The following is a 25,541-nucleotide window of genomic DNA, read 5'->3' on the forward strand; positions in this document are numbered from 1 at the left end:
ACAACCACTGAGTCTGCGTGCTGCAACTACTGAAGCCCACGTGCCTAGAGCCCGTGCTCCACAACAAGAGAAGCCACTGCAATGAGAAGCCTGCGCACCGCAATGAAGAGTAGCCCCCGCTCGCCACAACCAGAGAAAGCCCCGCACACAGCAACGGAGACCCAACACAGCCAAAAATAAAAACAAATAAATTTATATATAAAACAAATCAAACCTGAGGAGGGGGTCTTCGAAACCACTGATCTAGAGCCGGTGAGTCAGAAGCACATGAAGACCTCGATTTGCAATTGGCGTCTGAAATGGGGGAGGAGGTGGAGGGGGGCAGTCTCGTAGGACTCAGACCTTAACCTTTGGTATCTGATGCTACCTCCAGCTAGATAGAGTCAGAATTCAGTTGAATTGGACACCGTGCTGGTATCAGAGCATTGCTTGGTGGCCAGGGGAGGGGGGGCTGGGGAGAGGGACCCACACGCTGATATTGGTCCCAGAATCTTACCCAGTATCCCCAGGGCACACCCTCTGCCAGGCTGATCTCCGCAGGAGGTCATGATTCCTTCCTGTATTTTCTACAGCCTTTTAGAAACACACTTTCATCCACCCACACTCTATCGTCTGGTGTTGCTATTTATAGCAACAACTGAAAAGAGCAAACCCTAAAAACACTGAAATAGATGAGTTTTCCTGACCAGCAGGCAAGAGTGGAGCAGTGAGCCCAGTTGGGGGATAAAACGGGATACATTTTTTAACTTAGTAGCTGTGAGACCTGGGTGCAAACTGATGTTCACACGCCTGCTTGGCAGGAGATGAAATGAGGATGAAACAAACGAGATGCCACAGAGAAACACCGGGCTAGTAGAAGGTGCTTGGTCAATGCTGGCTCCTTCCCTCTGCCTGAATGTAACCCCCAGTTACCTGTGTGCTGCCTGCCTTCTGTTTAGTTGCCACTGGGAATCTCAAGCCTTATTCTTTGTCTTTATGATGGCTTCAACCAGGAAACACTGAGCGTTCTCCCTCTGTTTCAGGTTATGTTTGCTCCCTGCTCCCAGAGTCACGTTTCCCACAAATCTGTGACTTGGGTGGCCTTTCATCTGCAGCGGCTGCAGAACAGTGAGCAGCTTGGGAGCCCAGAGACGGGGGCAGGCAGACCCGAGCCTCCTTCTTGTTCCTCTGCTGCCAGCTGTGTGTCCTTGTGTAAATGACTTAACTGCTCTCTGAACCCAGGTTTTCTCATCTGAAAAAGGGGATGTCATAAGAATAGTCCCGAGCCGTTTTACCAGGAAGACTCAATGATTTAATCCATATAACATTGTCCATAGTACTAAGATGCTATTTATTTCTTTTTTTCCTCTCATTATTTCATGAATGCCCAGTTGAGTTTCTGGAAAACTACAAGACCTGAGGCGTCACGACAGACTGAATGCAGAAGCAGATGTCGGCATCCAGCTGTCTTCTATTCAACCAGTCATTAAAGAGATTTTCAAATGGGTAAAACAATGCCACTCTTCTCACTCAATCTTTTGGGAAAATATGGTTGTTTTTCATAAAAATGTTATTTACTTAACATGCAAAGGGTTTGTTACTGTTCTTCTAAAATTAATTAACATTTTAAATTGTTTCTTCATTTAAACACCTGATTTGGTAAATATCTCTACCTATAACCCACATCAATGAGATGAAGGTGTTCTTCCTTATAATGGGATCCTGAGACAACAAGTTTGAGAATCCCTGCGCTGTGACAAACTTGACAGGAGCCTGTGGATGTGGGAAAACTCTTGGGAATGGTCTGTCTAAACCCAAATCCACATAATTCATTAAAAGGTGTGTTCTGATCAAGTGGACCCTGCATGGGAAGCCTATTCGTGGCCACAGGGTCTGTGGGAGAAAGTTGTTTGTAACTCAGGAGACCTTGCCAGTCAGTGTATAGTGTGCATCGTTAATGAATGAACAAGGATTCTCCTTAATCACTAAACACTTTAACAGCAGGTCATCTGTGACAGCGAGGTTGGAGTTTGGTGTGTGACATGGACACACTTGGAGATTAGTGGAGTGGAACAGGATCCCGTGAAAGCCAGCCTGACCCACACTGCCCCCACTGCCCCACCAGACACTGCACGAGTCTGGGTTACAAGAGGTGGTTGTAGTGACAGCCCGTGGTCATTGCCATCATGTGAGTTCCAGCCTGGGGCCAGCCGTATGGCTTGTACTTGAGTCCCTGGGCTCTGCCTCCAGTGTTTGTTGAAATCCTCGTGCTAACTTGGTGGCTTACAGCCGCCTCTCGGCTTTACTGTGCTGTGCCTCAGTCTCCCCCATTTGTCAAATAGTCAGGGTTGTTGTAGGGATTAAATAAAAGAATTGTTTGAAGTAGTGACTGGCCAGCAAAATCTGCCCTCCTCCCTCCCTGCATGACATGTGAGAGGGGGTGGAACGAGAGGGGGTGTGATCTAGGTGATTTCTGTCTCTCTTGCTTAAGAGAGAGCCATTCTTTCCTGCCTTCCTGCTGGTCAGGATGGGGATGAACCGGAGTGACGTTGGAGGCACATGTGGAAGCCAGAAGTGCTGCCAGCAGCCTGGGTTCCTGGTGAAGCAGAGAAGCCGCCAACGTGGAGCCTCCCGTGGATGGAGAAATGAAACAGACAGTGTTGCAGGAAGGGGGACCCCTTCCGGGGCCTGAGAGTGGACGCTTTTCTAACACTCGGAAATGAATAGTGCTGAATAAGCAACAGACTTTATTGGGAAGGGGCACCTGGGTGGAGAGCAGCAGGGGAAGGGAACCCAGGAGAACTGCTCTGCCACGTGGCTCGCAGTCTCGGGTTTCATGGTGATGGGGTTAGTTTCCAGGTGGTCTCTGGCCAATCATTCTGACTCAGGGTCCTCCCTGGTGCCATGTGCATGCAACCGCTCAACCAGGATGGATTCCAGCAAGAAGGATTCTGGGAGGTTGGTAGGACATATGGACTGGCACCTCCTCTCTCCTTTTGACCTTTCCCGTATTCTTCCTGTTGGTGGTGGCTTGTTACTTCCGTATTCCTTACCAGGATCTCCTGTCGTAAAATAACTCATGTAAATTTTTACTGTCTTTGCCTGGCCATGGTGGGCAGTTTCAGTCAGTGTTTCCCCTAACAAGACTTTGGAGCAGAGAAAGGTTTATTGCAGGGCCAAGCAAGGAGAACGAGTGGCTCGAGCTCAAAAAACCTGAACTCCCCAATTTTTTTTTTTTTTTTTTTTTTTTTTTGACCAGGCGGTGCAGCATGTGAGATCTTAATTCCCCAACCAGGGATTGAACCCATGCCCCTTGCAATGGAAGCACAGAGTCTTAACTGCTGGACTGCCAGAGAAGTCCTCCCCAGTGGTTTTGGGGGAAAGTTTTTATAGGCAAAATTTGGGGTGAGGGCTGCAGGGTGTGTGATTTTCTTCTGATTGGTTGATGGTGAGGTAACAGGGAGGTGCTCCAGAGATCTTGCTCTCAGCCTAAAATTGCCATCCTCCACCGGGGTGGGGGCCTTAGTTCTGCAGAAGAACTCAAAGATATTGTTATGTATGTTCCTTGCAGAGGAACCAGGGCCCTGCCCCATGACTGCACTATTGTTTCTTGACTGCTCCCTCCTTTGTTTCTGCATTATTTCCCTTCCCTGATTAGCAAGTTTTGCCCTTGCTCTCTGCCCTTTGGAACTCAGGGAAGGTCATGGAGGCTAAATGAAGCCTATTTCCTACAAACAAGAAACGGGACACACAGAAAGGATTTGTACCCGGGAGCCCCACAGGGTCCTGCTCAGTTCCACCCACCAAATATGGCCCCCTGCTTGTTTTTGTAAATAATGTTTTATGGGAACACAGTCATGCCCATTTATTTGCATATTGTTTCTGACGGCTTTTGTGCTACTGTGGTAGAGTTGAGTACTTGTGACAGAGACCATATGGGCTGTAAAGCCTAAAATATTTACCATCTGGCTCTTTACAGAAAACTTTTGCTGCCCCCTGACCTACAGCACCACTCAGTGAGTTAGTGTCCCCAGAGTTTAAGGCACTAACAGGAATGATTTTCATCCCCAACTTTCTCTCTCAGAAGATAGTACAACCCTCTGGTTGGGGAAATGTGAGTGGAAAGAAATGTCATCCAAAGCAACTCTCTGGTAAGAAAGATAAGCCATTCTCAGAAACCCTTCAGGGGACTTCCCTGGTGGTCCAGTGGTTAGGACTCCGCCCTTCCACTGCAAGTTCGATCCCTGCTTGGGGAGCAAAGATCCCACAAGCTGCTTGGTGCAGCAAAAAGAAAAATGCCCTCCAGTCTGGCTAACAAGCCATGAACATCAGTATGGTTATTTTGAGGCTTTTAACGTAAATATAATCCTTCTATATCTTTATCAGATCCATTGAGAAAGGCAACAAACAGGACAGGATTGTGACCAAAGCAATCTCTCGAGACTTCTCTCTGTTACATGCTTTCATACTTAAAATCTCAAAATAGTATGCTGAGGGGAAGAAGCCAGACAAAAATAGAGTCCATACTGAATGATTCGGTTTACACAAGATTCTAGAAAATGTAAATGAGTCTGTTGTGACAACAGATTAACATTTGCCTGGGGGTGGGGATGGCAGGACAGAGGGACATTACGAAGGGGAACAAGCGAATTTTGGAGGTGATGGGTCTGTTTATTAGCTGGATTGTTGTCATGGTTTTGTCAGTTACACCTTTGTCAAAACTCTTCCCATTGTACATTTAAATATGTGTCCTTTATCTTAAGCCATTTATACTTCAACAAAGTTGTTTTAAAAAGTATGAGTCTTAAATATATCACTTATATGTGGAATCTAAAATATGGTACAGATGAATCTATATATAAAACAGAAACAGACTCACAGATATAAAAAAAACCTTACGGTTACCCAAGGGGAAAGTGGGGGAGGGATAAATTAGGAGTTTGGGATGAACAGATATACACTACTATACATAAAATAGATAAACAACAAGGTCCTACTGTATAGCACAGGAAACCATATTCAATATCCTGTGATAAACCATAATGGAAAAGAATATGAAAAAGTATGTATATATATATATATATATAACTGAATCACTTTGCTGTATACTTGAAACTAACACAGCATTGTAAATCAACTATACTTTAATTGAAAAAAACAAAGAGAACTCAGATTGAAAAAAAAGTGTGTCTTAAAAATAGAATAAAACAAAATAAAAAATATAAGTCTTCTGTAAATGGGTTCTTATGGAGAAACACAGACCAATGCAACGTAAAAGGGAAGCAGTGAGGATCTATTTCCAGTCCTTCCTCTACAAACTTCCAGAAGGAGATGGTTAATCTCCACTGTTCAACCACATCGCCCAGCCAGGATTCCTTTTCTATGCTTCCCGCTGTGCTCTGTGTCCCAGAAGGCTGACTTCAACGAGCTGTATCTCCTGGCCTCCTTTGCTTTCTGGCCTCCAGTTAGATTTGGCCAACGGGAGGCACCAGCAGGAGATCAGAGGGTAGAGAAGAGCGGTCGGGGTAATTTGTCACTTCCCCTGGGCCACACTACCCCTGATCCCTGGCTGCATCCCTGCGGTCCTGGCAGTGGCTTCGTTCTTCCATGGCCACTGCTCTGCAGAAGCTGTGTAACATTATTCCCTCCTTCTTTCCAGTCTAGGAATAACTGTTCCCCACGGTGACTATACCAACCCTTGTTGGTACCCCCTAACCCCGCCTAAATCTCAATAAACAGTCCCTTTAATACGGTATCTTTGGTTAAATTCTTTGGACTCTGATATCTCTTTCATGCCGGAACCCTGACTCACAAGGCTTCCCACTGTCTGTAGGATAAATTCCATATGACACACTCTGTAGGGATTATCCTCCTCTCCTCGGTTCCTGGGACCTTGGGTGTGAAATTCTACCTTTTAGTTACTTGTTTATTTATTTATTTATTTTGGCATAAGTTTAGTAGATTTTCCAGGAGAAAGGCTTTCCTGGGTCTAGCTGTCTGCTCTTCTAAACAAAGGTTAAAAAAATTTTTTTTTTTCCTGAAGGTCATGGGGAGTGGTATCTTTAGACACCCTCTTGAGTGTGAGCTACAGAAACCCAACTCAAACTAGCTTATGCAAAAATGTTGGTTCACACAACTGGAATATCCCAAGCTTCAGGTCTGGTAGGATCCAGTGTCTCACATCATGTCATCAGGCCCTGATTTCCGTGGCTGTGATTTCTGGTCTTGTCTTTGCTCTCAAGCAGCCTTCTTCTCCACCATGGTCTTGAGAGGCTCCAGCTAACATCCACTCAGGTTCAAGTCCAGTAGGAAATGAAGATTCCCCAACAGATTTGACAACAGTCCTAATGGTCCTTGGCCTGACTCTTATTGGTCCACACCGGGTCACATGCCTATTCTTGAACCAATCACCTGAGCCACGGAACGCAAGATATTTTTCCCTGCCGTCCTTGAGTTGTTGCCAAAGAAAATCAAGGTTGGTATTTCTAGGAGAAGGGGAAAGGTGTGCTGGACAGACAAAACCAATGCACATCCACCCCCTTTGCTCATTGGTTCATTATGAGGACTGAGTGAAAAGTGCTTGGCTGGGGCAGGGTTTATGACGGGCTCTCCCACAAGCATGTGGCTGTATCCTTTCCCTCACAGAAATTGAATGCCCCAAATCCCTTCCGTGAGAGGGTAGATGTGCCCAAGAATGCAGACAGTCCTACGTCATCTTTCTGTAACTCCTTTCTCTCACATAATCCCCTGAGGAGCCATACCCTCCTGGGAACCATTCCAGACTCTTCCTAAAACTAAGCAATGTAGACATAGAATGCATGTGTGACCCGTCAACTTTATTTTCGCCCCAATAAAAATGAGATAATCCTAATAGGGTTTTCTGTAACTGTACTTTGTTTCACTTAACTGTGTCAGAGATGCCTTCCCATAGTGGCTTATCCATATCTATCTCATTGTCTTAGTGGCTGAATATTCCAGCTTCTGGATAAACTATAGTTTATTTAACCAGTCCTTTCTTGGAGCAAATACTGCTGATGTCACCCAATATCCAGTTTCCACTTTTTCACTAATAACAGAACACTCGCATTGTATATGGGGACATGACATTCCAAATAAAGACTATAGGTCACAGCCCCCCAGCTCGGCGTGATTAAGTTCTGCCTTGTGGGAGGTGAGCATAATTGAGGCATCGACATGGGAGTCCTGCCCTTAAAGAGAAGGGGCATGTACTCTCCATGCCACTATATCTCTTCTTGCTGGCTGGGATGTGACCAAGGGAAGGAGATATCTCAGGCCATGCAGATGAGAGGAACACTGCAAGCATGGAGGGAACCTGGAATACCAGCCCTGACTCCTGGCAGCCAGACTGCTCAGTGAGAGAGAAGCCATAGCAACATGGTCCTGTTAGTGAAGCCACTGCTCTTTGGGGTCCCTAGTCCAGGGGGTGAGCCAATACCCTGAATATGTGGTCCTCCAACCAGCATCAGCATCACCTGGCTACACCCCAGACCTCGGGACTCTGACTCTGCCTTGCTCCGGACGCACAGGCCAAGTGGCCATGGCTCACGGGCCCAGCCGCTCTGCGGCATGTGGGATCTTCCAAGACCTGGGCACGAACCCGTGTCCCCTGCATCGGCAGGCGGACTCTCAACCACTGCGCCACCAGGGAAGCCCTCTGACTCTGCCTTCTAACAAAATCTCCAGGCGAGTCCAAGCACTTTAAAGTGTTGGGTTTTGTTTTTTCACTTTAAAGTTTTAGGACAGATCTGATATCCTTAATGAAGGGCGGTTCCACTGTCTGCAGTTTTCTATTGCAAGCAAGGCTGCAGTGACAATTGTGGTCAACGTCCTCTCCTAGACTGGAATCTCTCTAGGTCAGATCCTAGGCGTGGGATTGCTGGTCCATGGAAGACGGACCTTTACAAAAGGTTTTGAGAGTATTTTTTGGCTGTTTTTGATTTTTTGGTTTGGTTTGGTTTTGTTGGTTTTTTTTAAGATTTAAGAAGTTTCTAGTGGGAAAGCCTGCTAATCTCAGAAAACCTTACTTCTCACACCTTCTTCTAGGAAAAGGGAAATCACGGTATGCCCCCTGGTGGCTGTCTTCTTCATTTACAGGCAAGTGGGTCCAGGGCTAAAAGACCTTGCAACCCCAAACCCGCCAAGGGTTAGTAAACCCAGAGCAAATGAGGATTATGCTCTCACCAGGGCTGACTGGGTGCCTTCAAGGCTACTCCCCACAAGAACCGCTGCAGTGGTCATGCAAGCAAAGGGCTGTATGCAAGAGGACTGACACGCCAGTGCAAGACTGACAAAAAGAGTCCGAAAAGAATGGCTAGATGGAAACATAATTGTTGCACAACAAACCACACATATAAAAAATGTCCAACGCTTCCCTGGTGGTCCGGTGAGTAAGACTCTGCTCTCCTTATGCAAGGGGCTTGGGGTCGATCCCTGGTCGGGAACTAGATCTCGCATGCCGCAACTAAGAGACCTGGTGCAGCCAAAATAAATAAATAAATACATTTTTGTTTTTTAAGTCCAATGGATGAGTTTTTTTTAACTTAAGTATAGTTGATGTAAATATTATATGTTTCAGGTGTACAACACAGTGATCCACAATTTTAAAGGTTACACTCCATCTACAATTATTATAAAATATTGACTATATTCCCTGAGCCGTACAATATATCCTTGTAGTTTATATATTTTATACATAGCAGTTTGCACCTCTTAATCTCTTACCTCTACCTTGCCCCTTCTTTCTCCCCACTGGTAACCACTAGTTTGTCCTCTGTATCTGTGAGTCTGTTTCTTTTTTGTTATATTCACTGGTTTTATTTTTTATACTCCACAGGTAAGTGATACCATGTGGTCTCTGTCTTTCCCTGTCTGACTTATTTCACTAAGCACAATACCCCTCAAGTTCATCCATCCATTTTTTACAAATGGCAACATTTTATTCTTTCTTATGGCTGAGTAGTATTCTACTGTATCAATATATATATCCCACATCTTCTTTATCCATTCATCTGTTGGTGGACACTTAGGTTGCTTCCATATCTTGGCTAGCGTAAGGGATGAAATAAAATTTATATTTTAAGCAAGACAAGAAAAATTAAACAAAGCGTTCTCTGTGTTTGCTTGGGCCTCTTCCCTCCCTCCCTAAGGTGCAGTGTGCATCTGCGTTACACATTAACCAGAGCTCCTCAAAGATGGGAGTGCCTGTTCAACCATAAAAATCAATTTTTTTCTTTCTTCTGACACTAGCAATGTAAATTCTTAAAGGAATAGTGTTCTGTCCCAACTCTGCAGGGGGTCATGACGACCTGCTTCTCGCCTCGTACATGCTTACTTGGACTATGTACCCTTGGTGAACTTTATGTAAAATGATCAGTATGTCATTTTGATGTATGGTCCTTAATCTCGAAAATGTGTATGACTGCGTCTGGCTTCTAACAGGCAAGTTAGCTCTCAGAGCTTTCTAAGAGTCTGTTTCCTGGGTTATAATCCTCAATTTGCCTCAAATAAAATTTTTTTCTCCTTAACCTGATTGTTAATTGAATTTTCGTCGAGGTAAGTAATGCTGCTATGAACATTGAGGTGCACGTATCTTTTCAAATTAGTGTTTCTGTTTTCTTTGGGTATATACCCAGGAGTGGAATTGCTAGGTCATGTGGTAGCTCTGTTCTTAGTTTTTTGAGAAACCTCCATACTGTCTTCCACAGTGGCTGCACTAAGTTACGTTCCCTCCAATAGTGTACAAGGGTTCCCTCTTCTCCACATCCTCACCAACATTTGTTATTTACAAATAACTTTTTTTTTTTTTTTTTTTTTTTGCAGTACGTGGGCCTTTCACTGTTGTGGCCTCTCCCGTTGCGGAGCACAGGCTCCGGACGCGCAGGCTCAGTGGCCATGGCTCACGGGCCCAGCTGCTCCGCAGCATGTGGGATCTTCCCGGACAGGGGCACGAACCCGTGTCCCCTGCATCGGCAGGCAGACTCTCAACCACTGCGCCACCAGGGAAGCCCACAAATAACTTTTTGATGATAGCCATTCTGAGAGTTGTGATATCTCACTGTGATTTTCATTTGCATTTCTCTCATGATTGGCAATGTTGATCATTTTTCATGTGCCTGTTGGCCATCTGTATGGCTTCTTTGGAAAAATGTCTATTCAGGACTTATGCCCATTTTTTAACTAGGTTGTTTGTTTTTCTGATGTTAAGTTGTATGAGCTGCTTATGTATTTTGGATATTTACCCTTTGTCAGTCATATCATTTGCAAATATGGTTGTCTTTTCATTTTGTCGATGCTTTCCTTTGCTATGCAAAAGCTTTTAAGTTTAATTAGGTCCCATTTGTTTGTTTTTGCTTTTATTTCCTTTGCCTTAGGAGACAGATTCAAAAAAATATTGCTACGGTTTATGTCAAAGACAACCAATAAGTTTTGACATATGCATGCACCTATGAAACCATTGACACAAGAAAATATCCAACATCCCCTGAAGTTTCCTAGCACCCACCCCATCCCCAGACAGTCAATGATCTGTTTTTTGTCTCTATAGATTAACTTGCATGTTCTAGAATTTTATATAAATGGCATTATGTAGCATGCACTCTTTTTTGTTTGGCTTTTTTCACTTAGCATCATTATTTTGAGATTCATCCATGTTGTTGAGTTTATCTATAGTTATAGTTCCATTGTATTGATTGATCAATTGATTTTTAAATTTTTTCAATTAAAACATTTTAATTGAAGTATAGTTGATTTACAATGTTGTGTTAATTTCTGCTGTACAGCTAAGTGATTCAGTCATACCTATATATACATTATATATACATTCTTTTCCATGACAGTTCTGTTGTATGGATATACCACAATTTGGTTTTTTATAAATTTATTTATTTATATTTTATTTTTGGCTGCGTTGGGTCTTCATTGCTGCACACGGGCTTTCTCTAGTTGTGGTGAGAGGGGGCTACTCTTCGTTGTGGTGCGTGGGCTTCTCATTGCAGTAGCTTCCCTTGTTGCAGACCACGGGCTATAGGTGCACAGGCTTCAGCAGTTGTAGCACGCAGGCTCAGTAGTTGTGGCTGGTGGGCTCTAGAGCGCAGGCTCGTAGTTGTGGTGCACGGGCTTAGTTGCTCCACGGCATGTGGGATCTTCCCGGACCAGGGATCGAACCTGTGTCCCCTGCATTGGCAAATGGATTCTTAACCACTGCACCACCAAGAGAAGTCCAAAATTTATGTTGGTTTTTAAAAGGGTAAAAAGCAAAGCTCGCCCTAGCTGTTGTGAGGAGGGTGGACTGTGGGGCAGGAGCAGAAGCTGGGAGAAGAGAGGAGTGGCTCCAGCAGGAGATGTCCGGGCTGAGGTCGTGGGGCTGAGGATGGAGAGATGGTCAGATTAAGGATCTCTTTTGGAGGAAAAGCAGATGGATTGTTGATGTTGGGGGTCAGGGACTGAGCTGGTAGGTGGTCTGATGAGAATTTCAACCCAGAGTGGTCTAATTCCAAAAGCCACGCCCTTAACCGATAAAGGTTCTTTTACATACTCTCCCCCTCTTTTTTTTTTTTTTGGCCACACGGCATGGGGGATCTTAATTCTCCAGTGAGGGATGGAACCCATGCCCCCTGCAGTGGAAGCACGAATGGAATCTTAATCACTGGACCACCAGGGAAGTCCAAATGGTACCTACTCTCAAGGGCATGGGTGGGCCCATGGGAAGAGCTTTCCCTCTGCCATGTTCCCTGGGCCTTAGGCACTCAGGAAATCCCACTTCTGCCCATCACCTGAACCGCTACTTATGTAACTAAGATGGTCTTTATTTTTTATTATTTTTTTAAAAATAAATTTATTCATTTATTTTTGTGTTGGGTCTTTGTCGCAGTGTGCGGGCTTCTCATTACAGTGGCTTCTCTTATTGTGGAGCACAGGCTCTAGGTGCGCGGGCTTCAGTCGATGCAGCACGCGAGCTCAGTCGTTGTGGCTCGTGGGCTCTAGAGCACAGGCCCAGTAGTTGTGGCGCACGGGGTTAGTTGTTCGGTGGCATGTGGGATCTTCCTGGATCAGGGATCAAACCCGTGTCCCCTGCATTGGCAGGCGGATTCTTAACCACTGCACCACCAGGGAAGCCCCAGGGGTTGATTTCTAAAACTATGAAATTAGCAAAAACCCAGGTGGTTCAGTGATATGGTGAAACTGAGCAGGACCCTGTGGGGCTCCTGGGCACAAAAGCCTTTCTGGGTCCCCCATTTCTTGTTTGCAGGAAAAAGGCTTCATTCAGCCTCCATGCCCTTCCCTGAGTTCCAAAGGGCAGGTTCAAACAGTTGCTAATCAGGGAAGGGAGGGGATGCAGACAAGGAAGGAGCAGCCTAGAAACAATTGTGCAGCCTTGGGGCAGGGTCCTGGTTCCCCCTCAAAGGATACACGTAACAATGTTTTTGAGCTGTGTTGCAGATACTGAAACACCCACCAGGTGGGAGAAGTTAACTGTATGCTGCCCACAAGCACAGACCCAGACTGGATGGATCCAGAAGGTTGATGATGCTGACTCCCAATTGCCTCACCATCAACCAATCAGAAGAATGTCCACAAGCTGACCACACCCTCTTGGAACCATTACTATAAATCTCACTGACCCCTCCAGGTCAGGACACACAGTTTTGAGGGCACTAGCCCGCTGTGGCCCCTTTTGCCTGGCAAAGCAATGAAGCTATTCTTTTCTACTTCACCCAAAACTCCGTCTCTGAGACTCAATTCGGTACCGGGTACAGAGGCCAGATTTTGGCTACAACGGTAACATGGTAATGGGGTCCATGAATTGGATTCAGGCTTGCAGACTGTTTAGATCCTGGGATCCATGTTTGTCCTCTTCTGGAAGTTGCTGGACTGTGGATACAGCTTCCCTCACTATTCAAAGCCCAGCCCTGCTGTACCAGCAGGTTGGGGTGCTTCCCCACCTAGTGAGTCAATGGCTGGCCAGGACAGGGGCACACTGGTCCCTGAGGGCTGAGACAGGGCCCCAGAGACTCAGTGTAACCTAGCAGGACTCTATGGGGACCTTCCCCCAGATACTCTGCTTTCGCTCCTCCATGAAGTACCTAGATAATGGTATTTGATGCAAATTTCCTGGGTTGTTCTGCAGACGTGAAACTGCCCCCCACCAAATGGAAGATGTTAACTACTTGATGACCATGAGCACATAGCCCCAGGCCTCCTGGAGCCTAAGGACTGATAAAGTTAACCCCTGTGACACCGCCCTGTTCCCTCACGTCGGTACCCTGGGACCCCCGCTCCCTCACCTGGCTTTTAAGAATGCTTTGCTGAAACCCCTGGAGCTTGAGGCTTTTTAAGGCATGAGCCACCTTGTCTCCTTGCATGGCCTTGCAATAAACCTCTCTCTGCTCCAAACTCCGACGTTTCAATTTGTTTGGCCTCACTGTCCGTTGGGCACGTGAACTTGTGTTAACATCAGGACTGGGAAGTCACTCTGATGCCCCTTTACCAGAGCAATCTCTGCCACTCAAGTCATCCGGAGCTGGAGCTCTCCAGCCCTGCTTCAATTCAAGTGGGGTTCGTGGGCCTTATCATGGCCCATCTTTCTGAAGCAGCAGAGACTTTTTGAAGAACAGCAATTTAACTGGCTATTTGAAACATTATTTCTAGGTGAAAATGGGTATCACGGAGCCAAATGCAACATTCATATGCAGCTTTAACCTGAAGTGAAGAGCTCAAAACTCTGCCCCCAGATCCCAGAGAGATCCACATCTTCTATCCTCTCCTTAACTTGGGGAGTGTGTTGGTGGACAATTTGAGCCACACTGTACTAGGACTTTGTGTTTCCTGTTCTAGGGCCAGGCTGGGGTGCTCTGAAAATGAGAAAACACGTACGAACACTAGGTGTGTAGAGAAGCCTTTAACATACTGTTACTGTTATCCCCTCCCCCCGGGACCCTGCGAACACCTACTCAGAGGCAGGGCCAAAGCCCTGGTCTCTGTAAGGGGCTCTCAAGTTTCATCTGGGTGGTTTCTGGCTCTCATCTGGGGACCCCGCCGCTCACATCTGAAATCAAAGGATCGACTGGAAAAGATCTCCTAAGTTTTGAAGAGGGAAAATCAGTCCAGTCCCAATGCATGCAAATTATCTCTCGGCCAAATGTTAAGCCAGCTTGCTCAGTGCAACCTCCTTGTCGCTCCCGTCTTGATTCAGCCATCTCCTCCTTTGGCTCAGTCGTTACCCTTAACACTACGTAGACCCTACCTGTCAAGAACTTCACCTCCACCTTCCCTGGTTCATGCACCCTCACAGTTTGACAGCACGGCACTACCACAATTTTTGGTCCTCAAATGTCAACGGGCAACAGCTGTTATCCCTTCAATATCTACTCAGCAACTACTGTGTGTGTGACCACGTGGATTACAAAGACTAGCAAGAGATTATGCACTGGCTGCAGCTCATTCATCAACAGCAATGATCAGAAAGGGGACCATGGTTTTGAAGCAAGCACCAACGGGAAGATGCACCTAAATTTGACCCGGGTAAGCTGAACCCAGTGATTACTGTCTTTGAGGGGAAGGCAGGGTTGGGCAGGCCTACAGGGGAAGGAGAGTGGAGCCACAGCAGCAAGGCACAGCAGCTCAGGATGTCTAGAGCTAAGACACGTCCAGGGGCACGGAAGCTGTGTGGCCCTTGCGAGCTATATTTGGAGATGCATGACTGGACGTGTTACAATGTTTAGATCAACTCTTACAGGCTGTTAGTGACTTGAGGTCACAGACCCAGGGGAATGTCACGGTCAAACTAATGGCCTGGACTAAGGACTGAGGGACAGGCAATTGGGAGAGATTAAGAAAGATTTAGGAGTAACACAGTCGCTTAGGGACCAGACCTGTTGTATTTAAGGACTAGGCAAACACCAAACCACTTTTTAATTTTTTAAATCAAACACTTTATTTTCACAAAACAAGCGCAAAAAACTCCCAAACACTTTAACAATACAATTAACGCAGTTATGAAGTCAATTATATACTACTCAAAGCCCCAAAAGGTCAATCAGCTTAACGTTCCAAACATTTCCAGACGTGGTTTTTCAAAGCTACCTTTGGTTTTTGGAAAAACCAGTATGGAAGTCAATATACATTGAATGCATTGAACAACATTTGCTTATATTAAGGTGTCCACCAACATTAGCTTACACCTGGCAAGTTGGAGCATGATCTGAAGTCATACACTGAAATACGTACACAGGTTCTGCCCCGGAGCTCCTGCAGTGAGGAGGGAGGAGGGCCGTGAAGGGGGAAGAAAAAGGCCAGTCCAGGCTGTGGCATTTCTCGTTGTGTAACAGAGGTATGAGAGTTTAACACTAGAACACTGTCAAGTCATTAAGCTTCATGTTCCAAATGGTCTCTTGCTGAGGCTTGAGATGGGCACAAATGGTGGGGAAGATGAGTCACAGAAGAGTTTTGAGCGACAAGATCCCAAAGATGCTCAGAGGGCCGGAAGGAGCAAGCGACAGTTTCCCACTGTTCTCACATTATTTCAGGGTGAAATTGTGTATAAGTTCGGATAAAATATTCAAATATTTGCTTAGATTTTTACCAGTTGCTCTATGAGAACCCTCATACATAGCAACTTTGAAACTTTCATTATAAAAAAGAGCGTACAAATAAATTCACAAAAAAGAGACAATTAATGTTGAGCAGCCAAAAAGTCATGGTTTATTATATCTGAAGAAATTTCATAATTCAAACACAACCAAACTGTACATTTTACAATCACATTCTATTTGTAAACAGTTAAAAGCCACTGACTTCTTTTGCATCTTAGGACACAAACAGTTAGAATCAAGGCAATGAAATGATGGCAAATTCTGTACTGTTAAAATTTTTACCCTTGTTTAGTCTCTCTTCTTTGACTAAGCAAGCATTATAATACCATTTGTGGGCAAAAGAGGGGAAAGGAGAAAGAAATTTTAAAAATGGTGTAACTCGTTAGTTTGCAACAACATTTAAAATTTTCTTTATACAACGAACAATTCTGTAAGCCCAATACCTTGGTTACAGTATGCATAGTTACTGATTTCGGCTTTAAGGTACAACAGTTAAACATTAACACAGTCACAAGAGAGCAGAAACATATAGAGCCACTTGATGGGATTACAAAAAAATTATTACCTACTGATTATTAGCAAACCATCATCACTCACTAATAAAAAGACAGCATCTGAAAGCAGAATCTCAAACTCCAGCTTTAAGCGTTTTTTTGTTTTTTGTTTTTTTTCTTTTTGGCAGAGAAGATTCTTTAACAGAGCAATATGTAGTATCAGTGCTAAAAGTTGGGGTTTTTCTTTTTTTCCTATAAGAAACTACAAGGAGGTTTTTTTTTTTGTTGTTTTTTTTTTTTTTTAAACTGGGGAACTGGTTTTCCTGAGAACCATGCTCTTTGATTTAGGACAGGAATAGAAAAACAAAAGAACATGGCCAAATGCTGCTCCTTTTTCCCAGAGATAGAAAGCATCTTTTAAATCATCCTCCATTTTTTTTTTTGTCTTTTAATTTTTTTTTTTAAATGATGGAAGAGTAAACATTTTTTTCTCAAAAAACAAACAAAAAAATCTGTAAACAAGAAGGTTCAACGTGGGAACCTTCAAAACAAAATGGAAAGCCTATTCAAAGTGCAGGGCCCGTCCTGGGTGGCAGGTGGGCTGCAAGTCACAGCTGTGGCCACAGTTTTTCAAACTGCAGAGCGAATTCTTTAGTTTTATAACATGAAAAAACTGGTGCAATACTTTCATTTATAGTCCTAAGTCAGTATCATAACTTGATCTTTTAAACTCCACGATACCACAATAAGGTAGGCAAACATCAAGGCATAGTAGAGAGCGCACACCTTTTAAGAACATCCTTGAGTAAACATTTACACTGGAACAGCTGCCCCCCCATATTGCCGATTAGACGGAGAGAACATCATTCAGTGCAAAGTTAAAAGCTCATACATTATCAGCCCAAAAAAATGGTTTTGCAAAAAGAAAGAAAGAAGAGAAAAAGAATGAATGGGGGGGGGAGGGGTAGAAAGGGGAAAATTAAAAAAAAGAACCCAAAGGCTAAACATGATGAATATACACAAGTGAGCTCATTCTATACGGTGTAGCATGTATGGCGCTATTTGGGAGTGTAAATAGATAGATACCTTTTCACATTATAATATTGGCCTGCATGATTCAAGTATTCAAACTGATATGTTTCAGGGAAAACAAAGTGGAAAATGTGCAGAGAATAGCTGTTCCCACAGGTGGCCCTGGCTGCAGGCGGCGAGCCCAACTTAGTGCTCCTTTCTTTCGCGTCTTGAGGTCGCAGTTCTGAGTCGAGTCTACACTGTTACATGGACTCTCCACCCCCACCCAGGTGGTCAACAGAAAGAAAAGCGTTAATGGGGGACGGGCTGCTAATTCCCCGGGGGTCGCTGCTGCTTGGGGGACCCCACAAGCTTGTGGAATAATGTGGGGTCCCCCAGAGGGAAGTGCCGTGAAGCTCTCCACAGTTGGCTCCCGACAGCCCAGCACCATTCCAGTGATTGAGATCGGCCCGGCTGGAGAAGGAGTGGGAACAGTCGAGGGAGCCCAGCCGGCTCTGGCTGGACCCGAGGGACTGCCAGCTGGGAGAAGGGGTCAGAGACTGACTTTGTGCAAAGAAACGACTGATCTCCTCTTCACTGGCAAGCTCAGCAAGAATAGTAGTGTTCCCCAGTACACACCTGGAGGAGAGAGACACAGCGGGCTAGCTGAGGGGTCTGGGTCAAAGTCAGGGTGACACTGTCTCTGCTACAAAAGCAGTGGAGGGCGAGAGGGAGAGGGCGGGGCACACAAGGACCCAGCGTGCCCTCCCTTCCAGCCAGCGTGTGCCCCGGAGGCTGCACACGGCGGGGGCACAGCGCCCAGGGCTCTCCAGGCCCAGCCGTGCCACCCGGTGCTGCTGTGGCATCAAGATCATGTCTTCTTGTCCCTAACAAGCAATTTAAGGGACTTTCTAGGGCCATTTGCATCTGGTGTGATGCATCCCTTTCTGAGCGCTGCCCCTGGAGCCCAAGGCACAGTGAGGCGGCAGCTTTTATGAAGCGCTCACTGCGGGACCCCAAGTGCTGGCCCAGAGATGGCACACAGAGTCACCAGCTGCACTTTCATACACACAAGGGAGCCCTAACGAGAGAATTCCAAACTTGCAATCCCAAGGGCATTTTCCAGGTGCCATGCGCAGAATGGCCAACTTACATGTGCAGAGACTTTTGTGCCTTCACTACCTCTTCTTTTGAACTGTAACGGACCAAAGCATTTCCATGCGGGAGGTTCAGGTGGAATGTGATCAGTGGGCCATGCTGCATGCACAGAGTGCGCAGAGTTGAGCCGTCAATCTAGGAAACAGAGCGTGGGAACTGCCAATTAGATGCACCGCTATGAAGACTGTCCGGGTAGGTTGTCCCAGGCTGGGACTCTGGTCCTTTCTCTCTTGCCCAAGGTTCTTCACTCCTGGTGCCACTCTTCACTGGGACTCACTGCTGTGACAGGGTACAGTGCCCCCCTCCCCACCTCCACTGGTCCCAGAGCCATACCTCTGTGGCCTCTAGACTCCTGGACATTCCCCAGATCCCCAATTCCTTAGTTAGTCACTGCCCCTGCTGTGGCTTCATGTCTTCTCTCTTCCCTGCCCTGAGGACAGGATGCATCAAGGCACTGCTCCCTGGGGAGGAGGGGGGTGGGCTCTTAACACCCAGCCTCCAGAGGAGGGGGCAGTCCAGGGACTAAGAAAATGTTCTCATCTAAAAGGGCAGACAAGTTTTCTCAAAGTGCAGTACAAGGACCACCTGCATCAAATCCATCTGAATGCCCTTATGGAAATGCAGGTCCCTGACCCTAGCCCAGATATACTAAATGAGAGTCTGTGGGGTGAGGCCTAGGACTCTCTATTTTCGGTCAGCTCCCATGCATTTTACAGTGTAAAAACCACTGGGTCAGACCACCAGCCTGCCTGAGGCATCTGAAGACCATTCTCTGCTGTTTTCTCTGCCCGGCCTTGACATCTACTCAGCACCACTTTGGAAGGCCTGGGTAGTCCCCATCTCAGACTTCAACCAGAATGCAAACCTTTGCTTCCATGCTACCTGGCGTATCCACATAAGCCAGGATACCTGATGTTCTTACCTGAGGTGTAAGGTTTTTCAGAACAAGCCAATTTGTTATTCTCCCTGAGCTGCTCTCACCCCAGCTGGAACCTAAACAAGGAAGAAAAAGGACAAGTCAGTTTTCCAAGACTGTGGCCTGAATGACTGTTCAGGACATACATACTCCAGTCAAACTGCAGACATTCAGGAGGACCATCTGGGCTCGTGGCGTCCTCCTCTTCCTTCTTACTTACCTGTGCGTCTACATGGGGTATTTTCTCTGTGGGCCCAAGATGCCGGCTCACTCCAGCTCTGACCAGGTGTTAATTTCTGGGGCACGTGGCTCTGCCTCTGGGTGGAGGGGGCTCAGAGGGCTGCCAGCTCATCACACGGTGGGCTAGTGAACCAAAGGCCAGATGCCTTTGGGGTCTTCCCATTTATAAAGCTAGAACTATCGCAAATGGTAGCCTTTGGGGAATCGCCTCAGCTCACGATGATCTCAGGTTATCAACCGATGACTGCATGTACGTCCCACAGGGTGTGAAGTTCGAGGGGATTTAAGAGCTTGCAGTCGTCCAGACATTCCTCGTTTCAGTCTGGGCTACCACAGGGGCTCCACACCTGGCTCTCCTGCGTGGCCCTACAGCATCGTCTCTCCCTCCCAGCAGCAGAGCTTTAAGACATGATCAAGTCAATTCTGCCTACAACTACTTAAAAGTGCCTCAGACCTGATGAGGATGATTATAATTTATGTGACTTTCTGTTTGAATATAAAAAAAAAAATCCCACAAGGACTCAGAGGCAAAAAATATACAAATCAATTTTCACTGCAAAGTAAAGGAGCTGTTACAGTGGAGGATTCCTGGACTGAATGTCAATATTATGACATAGTGTGCGTGTGTGGTAACTGCAGTCATTGTAGCTTTTGTTGTGGTCATCCATTTACAATGCTTGCTGTCAGTTTATTTATCTCTTGTAAAAATAAAATACAGTGTGTGTGTGTTAAAAAAAAAAAAAAAAGAACTTAAAAAAAAAAACAAAAAAACAGTGCCTCAGAAACACTCCGGGTGGCTTAGGAAGATGGCTGCGTGACACAGCTCGTGCCCACTCAGCTCGCCCTGAACACCACCCCTTGCCAAGCTCCAGCAACTCCAGCAGGAAACGCTTGTGCTTTCCCAGGTCTCTGTGCCTGGCACATGCTGCGCCCTCTGCTGGCCTGGCTGTGACTCTTACAGGCTTCCTGAGCCCATTCAACTCCACCAACCCTCCTGAGGGTGAGGGTGCCACCAGGCACTTAGCCGGCATCCAAAACACATCTGTGGCCTGAAAGAACCACTTACACACGACACCAATTACACTAACTTGCATTCAGTGGCTTAGAACAGACTCATGTGCTTTTTTCACATAATTAAAACTTTCCCCCAAAGGAAACACTGCAAGTTTTATTTCAGCCAATCACCTGTCCAAAGAAGAAACTATTAATGAGGTTTTACTGCAATTTTCAGCCTGGAGATGAGAAAGTTCGGTGCATTTGAGGGGTGGGGTAGAACGGATGAACTGGTAGACGAGCTCTGAGTTGTATTTGTGGCTCTGTGTGTTGTGTATGTTGTGCGGAGGCGGGTGAGGACATGATGCCAGTACAAATCCAGTGCTAGCCATTTACGGAAGGAGTAGAGAGGTAAGGGAACCATCTGTCCCAGTTTTCCTGGGACAGTCTGGTTTAGGCCTGTACAGTTAATTAACAGCACCCCTTTTCACTCTCAAACGTCCCTGTTTAATCAATAAATTTTATGATCATCCTAAGTACAGGCCAAGCTTTCACCCAAACAGACCCCATTCTTCAAGGTCCAGGTGGGCTGCTCCCACCTCCCTGGGCTTGTCAGATGACACTTCTGCTCCATGTGACGTGGTATTATGACAAGCCTGCCATGAGCAGGAAGTTACTATACCTAATAAGATGAGCCCCTGAGGAACTTCTGAAAGAAAGGAGATCGCCATTCCATTAACTTTATCACTGACAGGTGTGTCTTTGGGGAAATGTAAGTAAACTGGGCAAAATTTAAAATAAAATTTAAGACTCTCAAAAGCATGGCAATTGCAGAAGATAGCAATGAACTAGGAATCTTACGTTAAGTTCTAATCTTACTTTATAGAGGATGCAACAGTCTGCTATTTAGGTCTCTGTTAAACTAGGCTGTTGGTACTGATTAGTGTTCAGCAAATAAACCACATGAAACCTTATGCATGTCGTCTTACCTGGGGTATACCTGGCGTCAGAATTTCCCCATCCTCCACCTACACGAAGGGGAGAATTATCCCACGTAGACAAGGGTGGCTTCTGACCAGTCAGTCCCGGAGGTGGGCGGGACGGAGCAGTGATGTTTTTAGGTGGCAAAGGGACCTTCCACAGCTCATGAGCCAGAGAGGTGTTTGTAACTGAACCAGGAGACCATGTCAATTTGGAATCACTATTTCTGGCTACTCAAAGGAAAAAAACAAAAGTGGGCAAGAGGGGAGATAAACGCTTTCAGAAAAGAGAAAATTTAAATAATGACAACACTCATTCCCCCACTAAAAGCAAATCAAACAAACAAAAAAACTTAAAAAAAACCCCAAATCAAACTAAACTGCAGAACAAACAAAAAGCCAAAAGGAAACCGCTCCCTTGCCTCAAAACAGACTGTCTGTCTCATTAATAGTTTTAAGACCTGTGAAACCCTTAGTCCAGCGTATACAACTACATTGAACACTGCTTTGAGCTGCTCGAAAGTAGCAAGTGGGAACTCCATACCTTAACAACCATAATGAGCTGCTCAGGACCAACACTTAGGCCATTTGATTTAGCATTGTGTTATTCATTCATGAAAAAAGGACTACAAAAGCAGCCCTAACTCAGGGAATCTTCACAGCAGACATTCGCTGGGGGCTACTCTATGCTGAGCGCTGGGCTGCTGGGCGCTTGGTGTACGCTACCTCTAATCCTCACACACATTTTACTGAGGTTCAGAGAGGTTAAGCAACTTGCCTATGGGTCCAGTGCACAGCCAGGAACACAGAAAACTAAATCGAAATAAACCCAAAAAAATGAGCGAGCAGAAGGGGATAGAAAATTTTATAACTTCTGTCACCATCAATTATTTTTTCTACCTGCTCATAAGGAGCATGTCTTTAAGTCAGCACGTCTCAAAGTGTGATGGGAAGACTGGTCACAACACAGTTTATTACTGGTCTGTGACAGTACAAATACAGAAATTCAGAGTGAGCGTTTGTAAACTCTTAACAGCAATCTGATGCTGCTGTAACTCCCAAGTGTGTACTCCAGCAACTCGAAGTCCAGGTTTACTGTATTTTACAAAAGTTACCAGTTTGCAAAGGATTGGGCATTAAAAAAGTAAAAGGTCCTTCACTACAGATTGTTGAGGACTACTGCTTCGAACTAAATTATATTTAATCTGAGACAGCTCTCAGATGAGAGTGGCTATTCAGTGAAACCTGATTATTTTAGTAAATGACTACTGGAGACAGTAAATTTTAAAAGGGGGCAAATGGTGTTAAAAATATCTTCCCAGGCTCAGAAATATACTCTCCCAGCTCCCTGAAAAGAAGACTCTGAATCAAAAGAAGAGGTGAACACAACGGCCCTGGCCCCAGGTTCTGCCCCTTCCTCTGCCAGAGCCTTGGCAAACCCAGGACAAGGCCCACCTGAAGTGCTTTGTGCTGTACTGCTGAGGGGAACGTTGTAGTTGGAGGCACGAATGGATGACCAGGCACTAGTTGAAGGCAGCGTGGTGTTCAAGGATGAGGATGACCCTACACAGGAAAAGAGCACAATTAGTCATCCCCAGAGCAGGGGACATGGCATTCGAGAAGAAGCAAAAGCACCCAGTGGACCTGCACCTTAACAGTATGCCACAGAAAGGAAACAGCCACGTTCAGGGCCACGGGAACGGTGCCCATGACTGTAGCTTCCTTCCTGCCTTCAAAACAGCACGTGGAGAGCTTGCTCACTGTTTCCACCGTGGCTCAAGAGGTATCCCTCCCATTCCGGTCTTCTAATAACTGTCTGTGAGAACGCACCCCAACAACGGGATCCAGCAAGAGACAACAGCAGCCCTGCTTCTCAGCAGTGGGCTCCACCAGGGCTCCCAGTCTGTCTCGGAACTCTAATGACTTCTTATTGGGCAGCTCACCAAGGTGCCCTGACACTGGCACTACCAGTGAGCCAGGCCTCTGTCCCCTCCCATCGTGCCCTACATTCAGTCTCGAAAACCTAGCCTTTCTTCCTATTTTTTAAAAAAATCCCCTTGACCGCTACCCTAGTTTAGCTCCAGACCCGACCATTAATGGGGATCACTGCAACAGCTCCTGCTGCCAGACTCTTTCATTAACCACCAGGCTGTGAGGTTTTATTGCTGGCTCCGTCCCCACGTTCTCCTGTGAAGGCAGTGAGTGGCTTTAACTATTGCTATACACAGCTGGCTGCTAAACTCAGTCGTTTTAGAATGATGAGGATTCTCATCTTACCACTGTGACCTGGCAAACACCTGGTAACACATCTGTATTTAACAAAGTGCTGACTGTTCTACATTTTCTTTATTACAAACTGTTTAAGGGGACAGCTGTGAGGCTGTACGTTACAGAAAGAGAAGAGATCGTCACTCATTTCATTCACCTTTCTTCTACTGCATGCATGGAGTACTTACATATGCCTGGGGTGAAAGACAACCACGGGGTAGGTGGGAGGAGGATTTCATTGGATAACCCACTAAAAGTGCATCTGGACTGCAGCGACCCTTAAATTTTTCTTATTTTCAGTCTCTGGGAGACAAAGAAAGCCAATTCCTTCTCCAGATGAAAGTTCTTTAACATCCAGAGTGTATAAACAAATAATAATATAACATCTTCCATAAGAAACACCCATTTCTTAATAACCACAATACGGAAACTTGTTATAAAATGGGTAACAACCTTCAGTTGTTAATAGTTACTGGAAAGCAAGTGTCTGCTGGTCCTTTGCGTTTACCCCATCAAGTGATAATAAATCCTCATCATTTTAAAAGTGGCTGAAGAGTCACCCACGGGAAACCGAGAATTCTGTTATCCCTGTCACGAGCCCCTTGGAGGTCAGGCGCTGTGCTGTGCTGGAGTGACTCTCGCTGCTCAAACTTTCACATCTACTTTGAGCCACTGTCCTGCATCATTCAGAAATCCTGAGTCGTATCCGCCTACATACCACTGTTCCTGTCCCTGAGGTGGTCGACTTCCCGCACAGTATTAATTGAAAGATTGTTTATGACACTGCCAGGAGTGACATAAGGGTCAGTTTCAGGGTCAATGTTTGGATAACCTTTCCATGGTTCACCAGGGCGAAATTCTGGAAATAAAAATTTAAAATTAGTTCAGGCTTAATCATCAGCTGAAAATCCATCGGTAACTACCCAAAAGTTTTATTCCTAAAGTCTATGCAATTATCAAATATCTCCCAATACTCTCAAATTATTTTCCAATACTCTAACAGGCTGACTCAATATCACAATTAATATACTGTTTTTTATGAATAACTTGCAACTTTTTTCTGGGTTTATATATCCTTAGAAGTAACACTTTAAAAAAAAAAAAAAAGTAACACTTTAAAGTGCTTTATTACAAATCACAAAGCCACAGCAAGTTGGAGAGGACGAAACAGGTCATAGGTGCATTTCTGGTGATTCCTCAGTAAATGCAAATGCTGTCACCTCTGTCTCCAGACACAGCTAGAGAAGAACAAGGAATGAAGGTTTATATCATTCTTCGCGCTGGCCTAATCCCTTTGTGGGACTAACCCCGCCTTCACAGACTGGAGCATAAAGGCGCTGGCAATGGGCCAGGCCACTCATCAGCCCAAGACCTGGGCTCAACTTCCCTTTCCCATTTCTGTGTTCTTCCTCATCCTTCGCGTAGTTCAGTCCAATCACAGATTCAGGGCCAAATCATTAGTATATCTAGAGGTATCGAAACCTTAATGGACACAAACTCTCATAAAAGAAGACGTCGGCATTTTACCTGGTGGCCAATTAACACTGCTAGAGCCGTTAGGCGATTTGGCACGTGGCCAGCCATCTCCTACTGAACCCGGAGGACTGGCTGGTGAAGTACTGCTGTTCATAAAGTCATAGGGAACAAATGGAGACTCTTCCAGCCTGAAACCACTTGAAATAGCACCTAAAGAGAGAAAATGGAAGGGAAATGTGACCAAAATATAGTATCACATTTATTTCTTGTAGTTTGTCAAATATAGTAAGAAAACTTTTCATTAGATCTGTGGGTTCCAAACTGTCCTGTAGATTATGTGAAGATGTGAGGAGAAAAGAAAGCCCTGTGCTTTCTTCCAGATTTCAATCACTTCTAGCCTCTGATATGAATGAGG

The 25,541-nt window shown here is 45.5% G+C and overlaps 1 protein-coding gene across 3 annotated transcripts in view; it reads right to left on the reverse strand.

Annotated features, from left to right (window-relative positions):
• Window positions 1-15,676: 15,676 nt before the first annotated feature.
• TNRC6A (trinucleotide repeat containing adaptor 6A) overlaps window positions 15,677-25,541 on the reverse strand; it is a 96,676-nt gene continuing 86,811 nt past the window's right edge. For all 3 annotated transcript variants that reach the window (XM_082671118.1, XM_082671117.1, XM_082671116.1), the window contains 7 exons: window positions 25,178-25,336; window positions 24,369-24,509; window positions 22,838-22,945; window positions 21,392-21,613; window positions 19,176-19,246; window positions 18,249-18,388; window positions 15,677-17,734 (listed from right to left, as the gene is read on the reverse strand). In XM_082671118.1, coding sequence (XP_082527244.1) covers window positions 17,359-17,734; window positions 18,249-18,388; window positions 19,176-19,246; window positions 21,392-21,613; window positions 22,838-22,945; window positions 24,369-24,509; window positions 25,178-25,336 — 1,217 coding nt within the window. In that variant the 3' untranslated portion in view covers window positions 15,677-17,358. The remainder of the gene's footprint in view (window positions 17,735-18,248; window positions 18,389-19,175; window positions 19,247-21,391; window positions 21,614-22,837; window positions 22,946-24,368; window positions 24,510-25,177; window positions 25,337-25,541) is intronic.

The sequence above is a fragment of the Grampus griseus genome (assembly GCF_964374135.1).
Source record: "Grampus griseus genome assembly, chromosome: 14".
Classification (NCBI taxonomy): domain Eukaryota; kingdom Metazoa; phylum Chordata; class Mammalia; order Artiodactyla; family Delphinidae; genus Grampus; species Grampus griseus.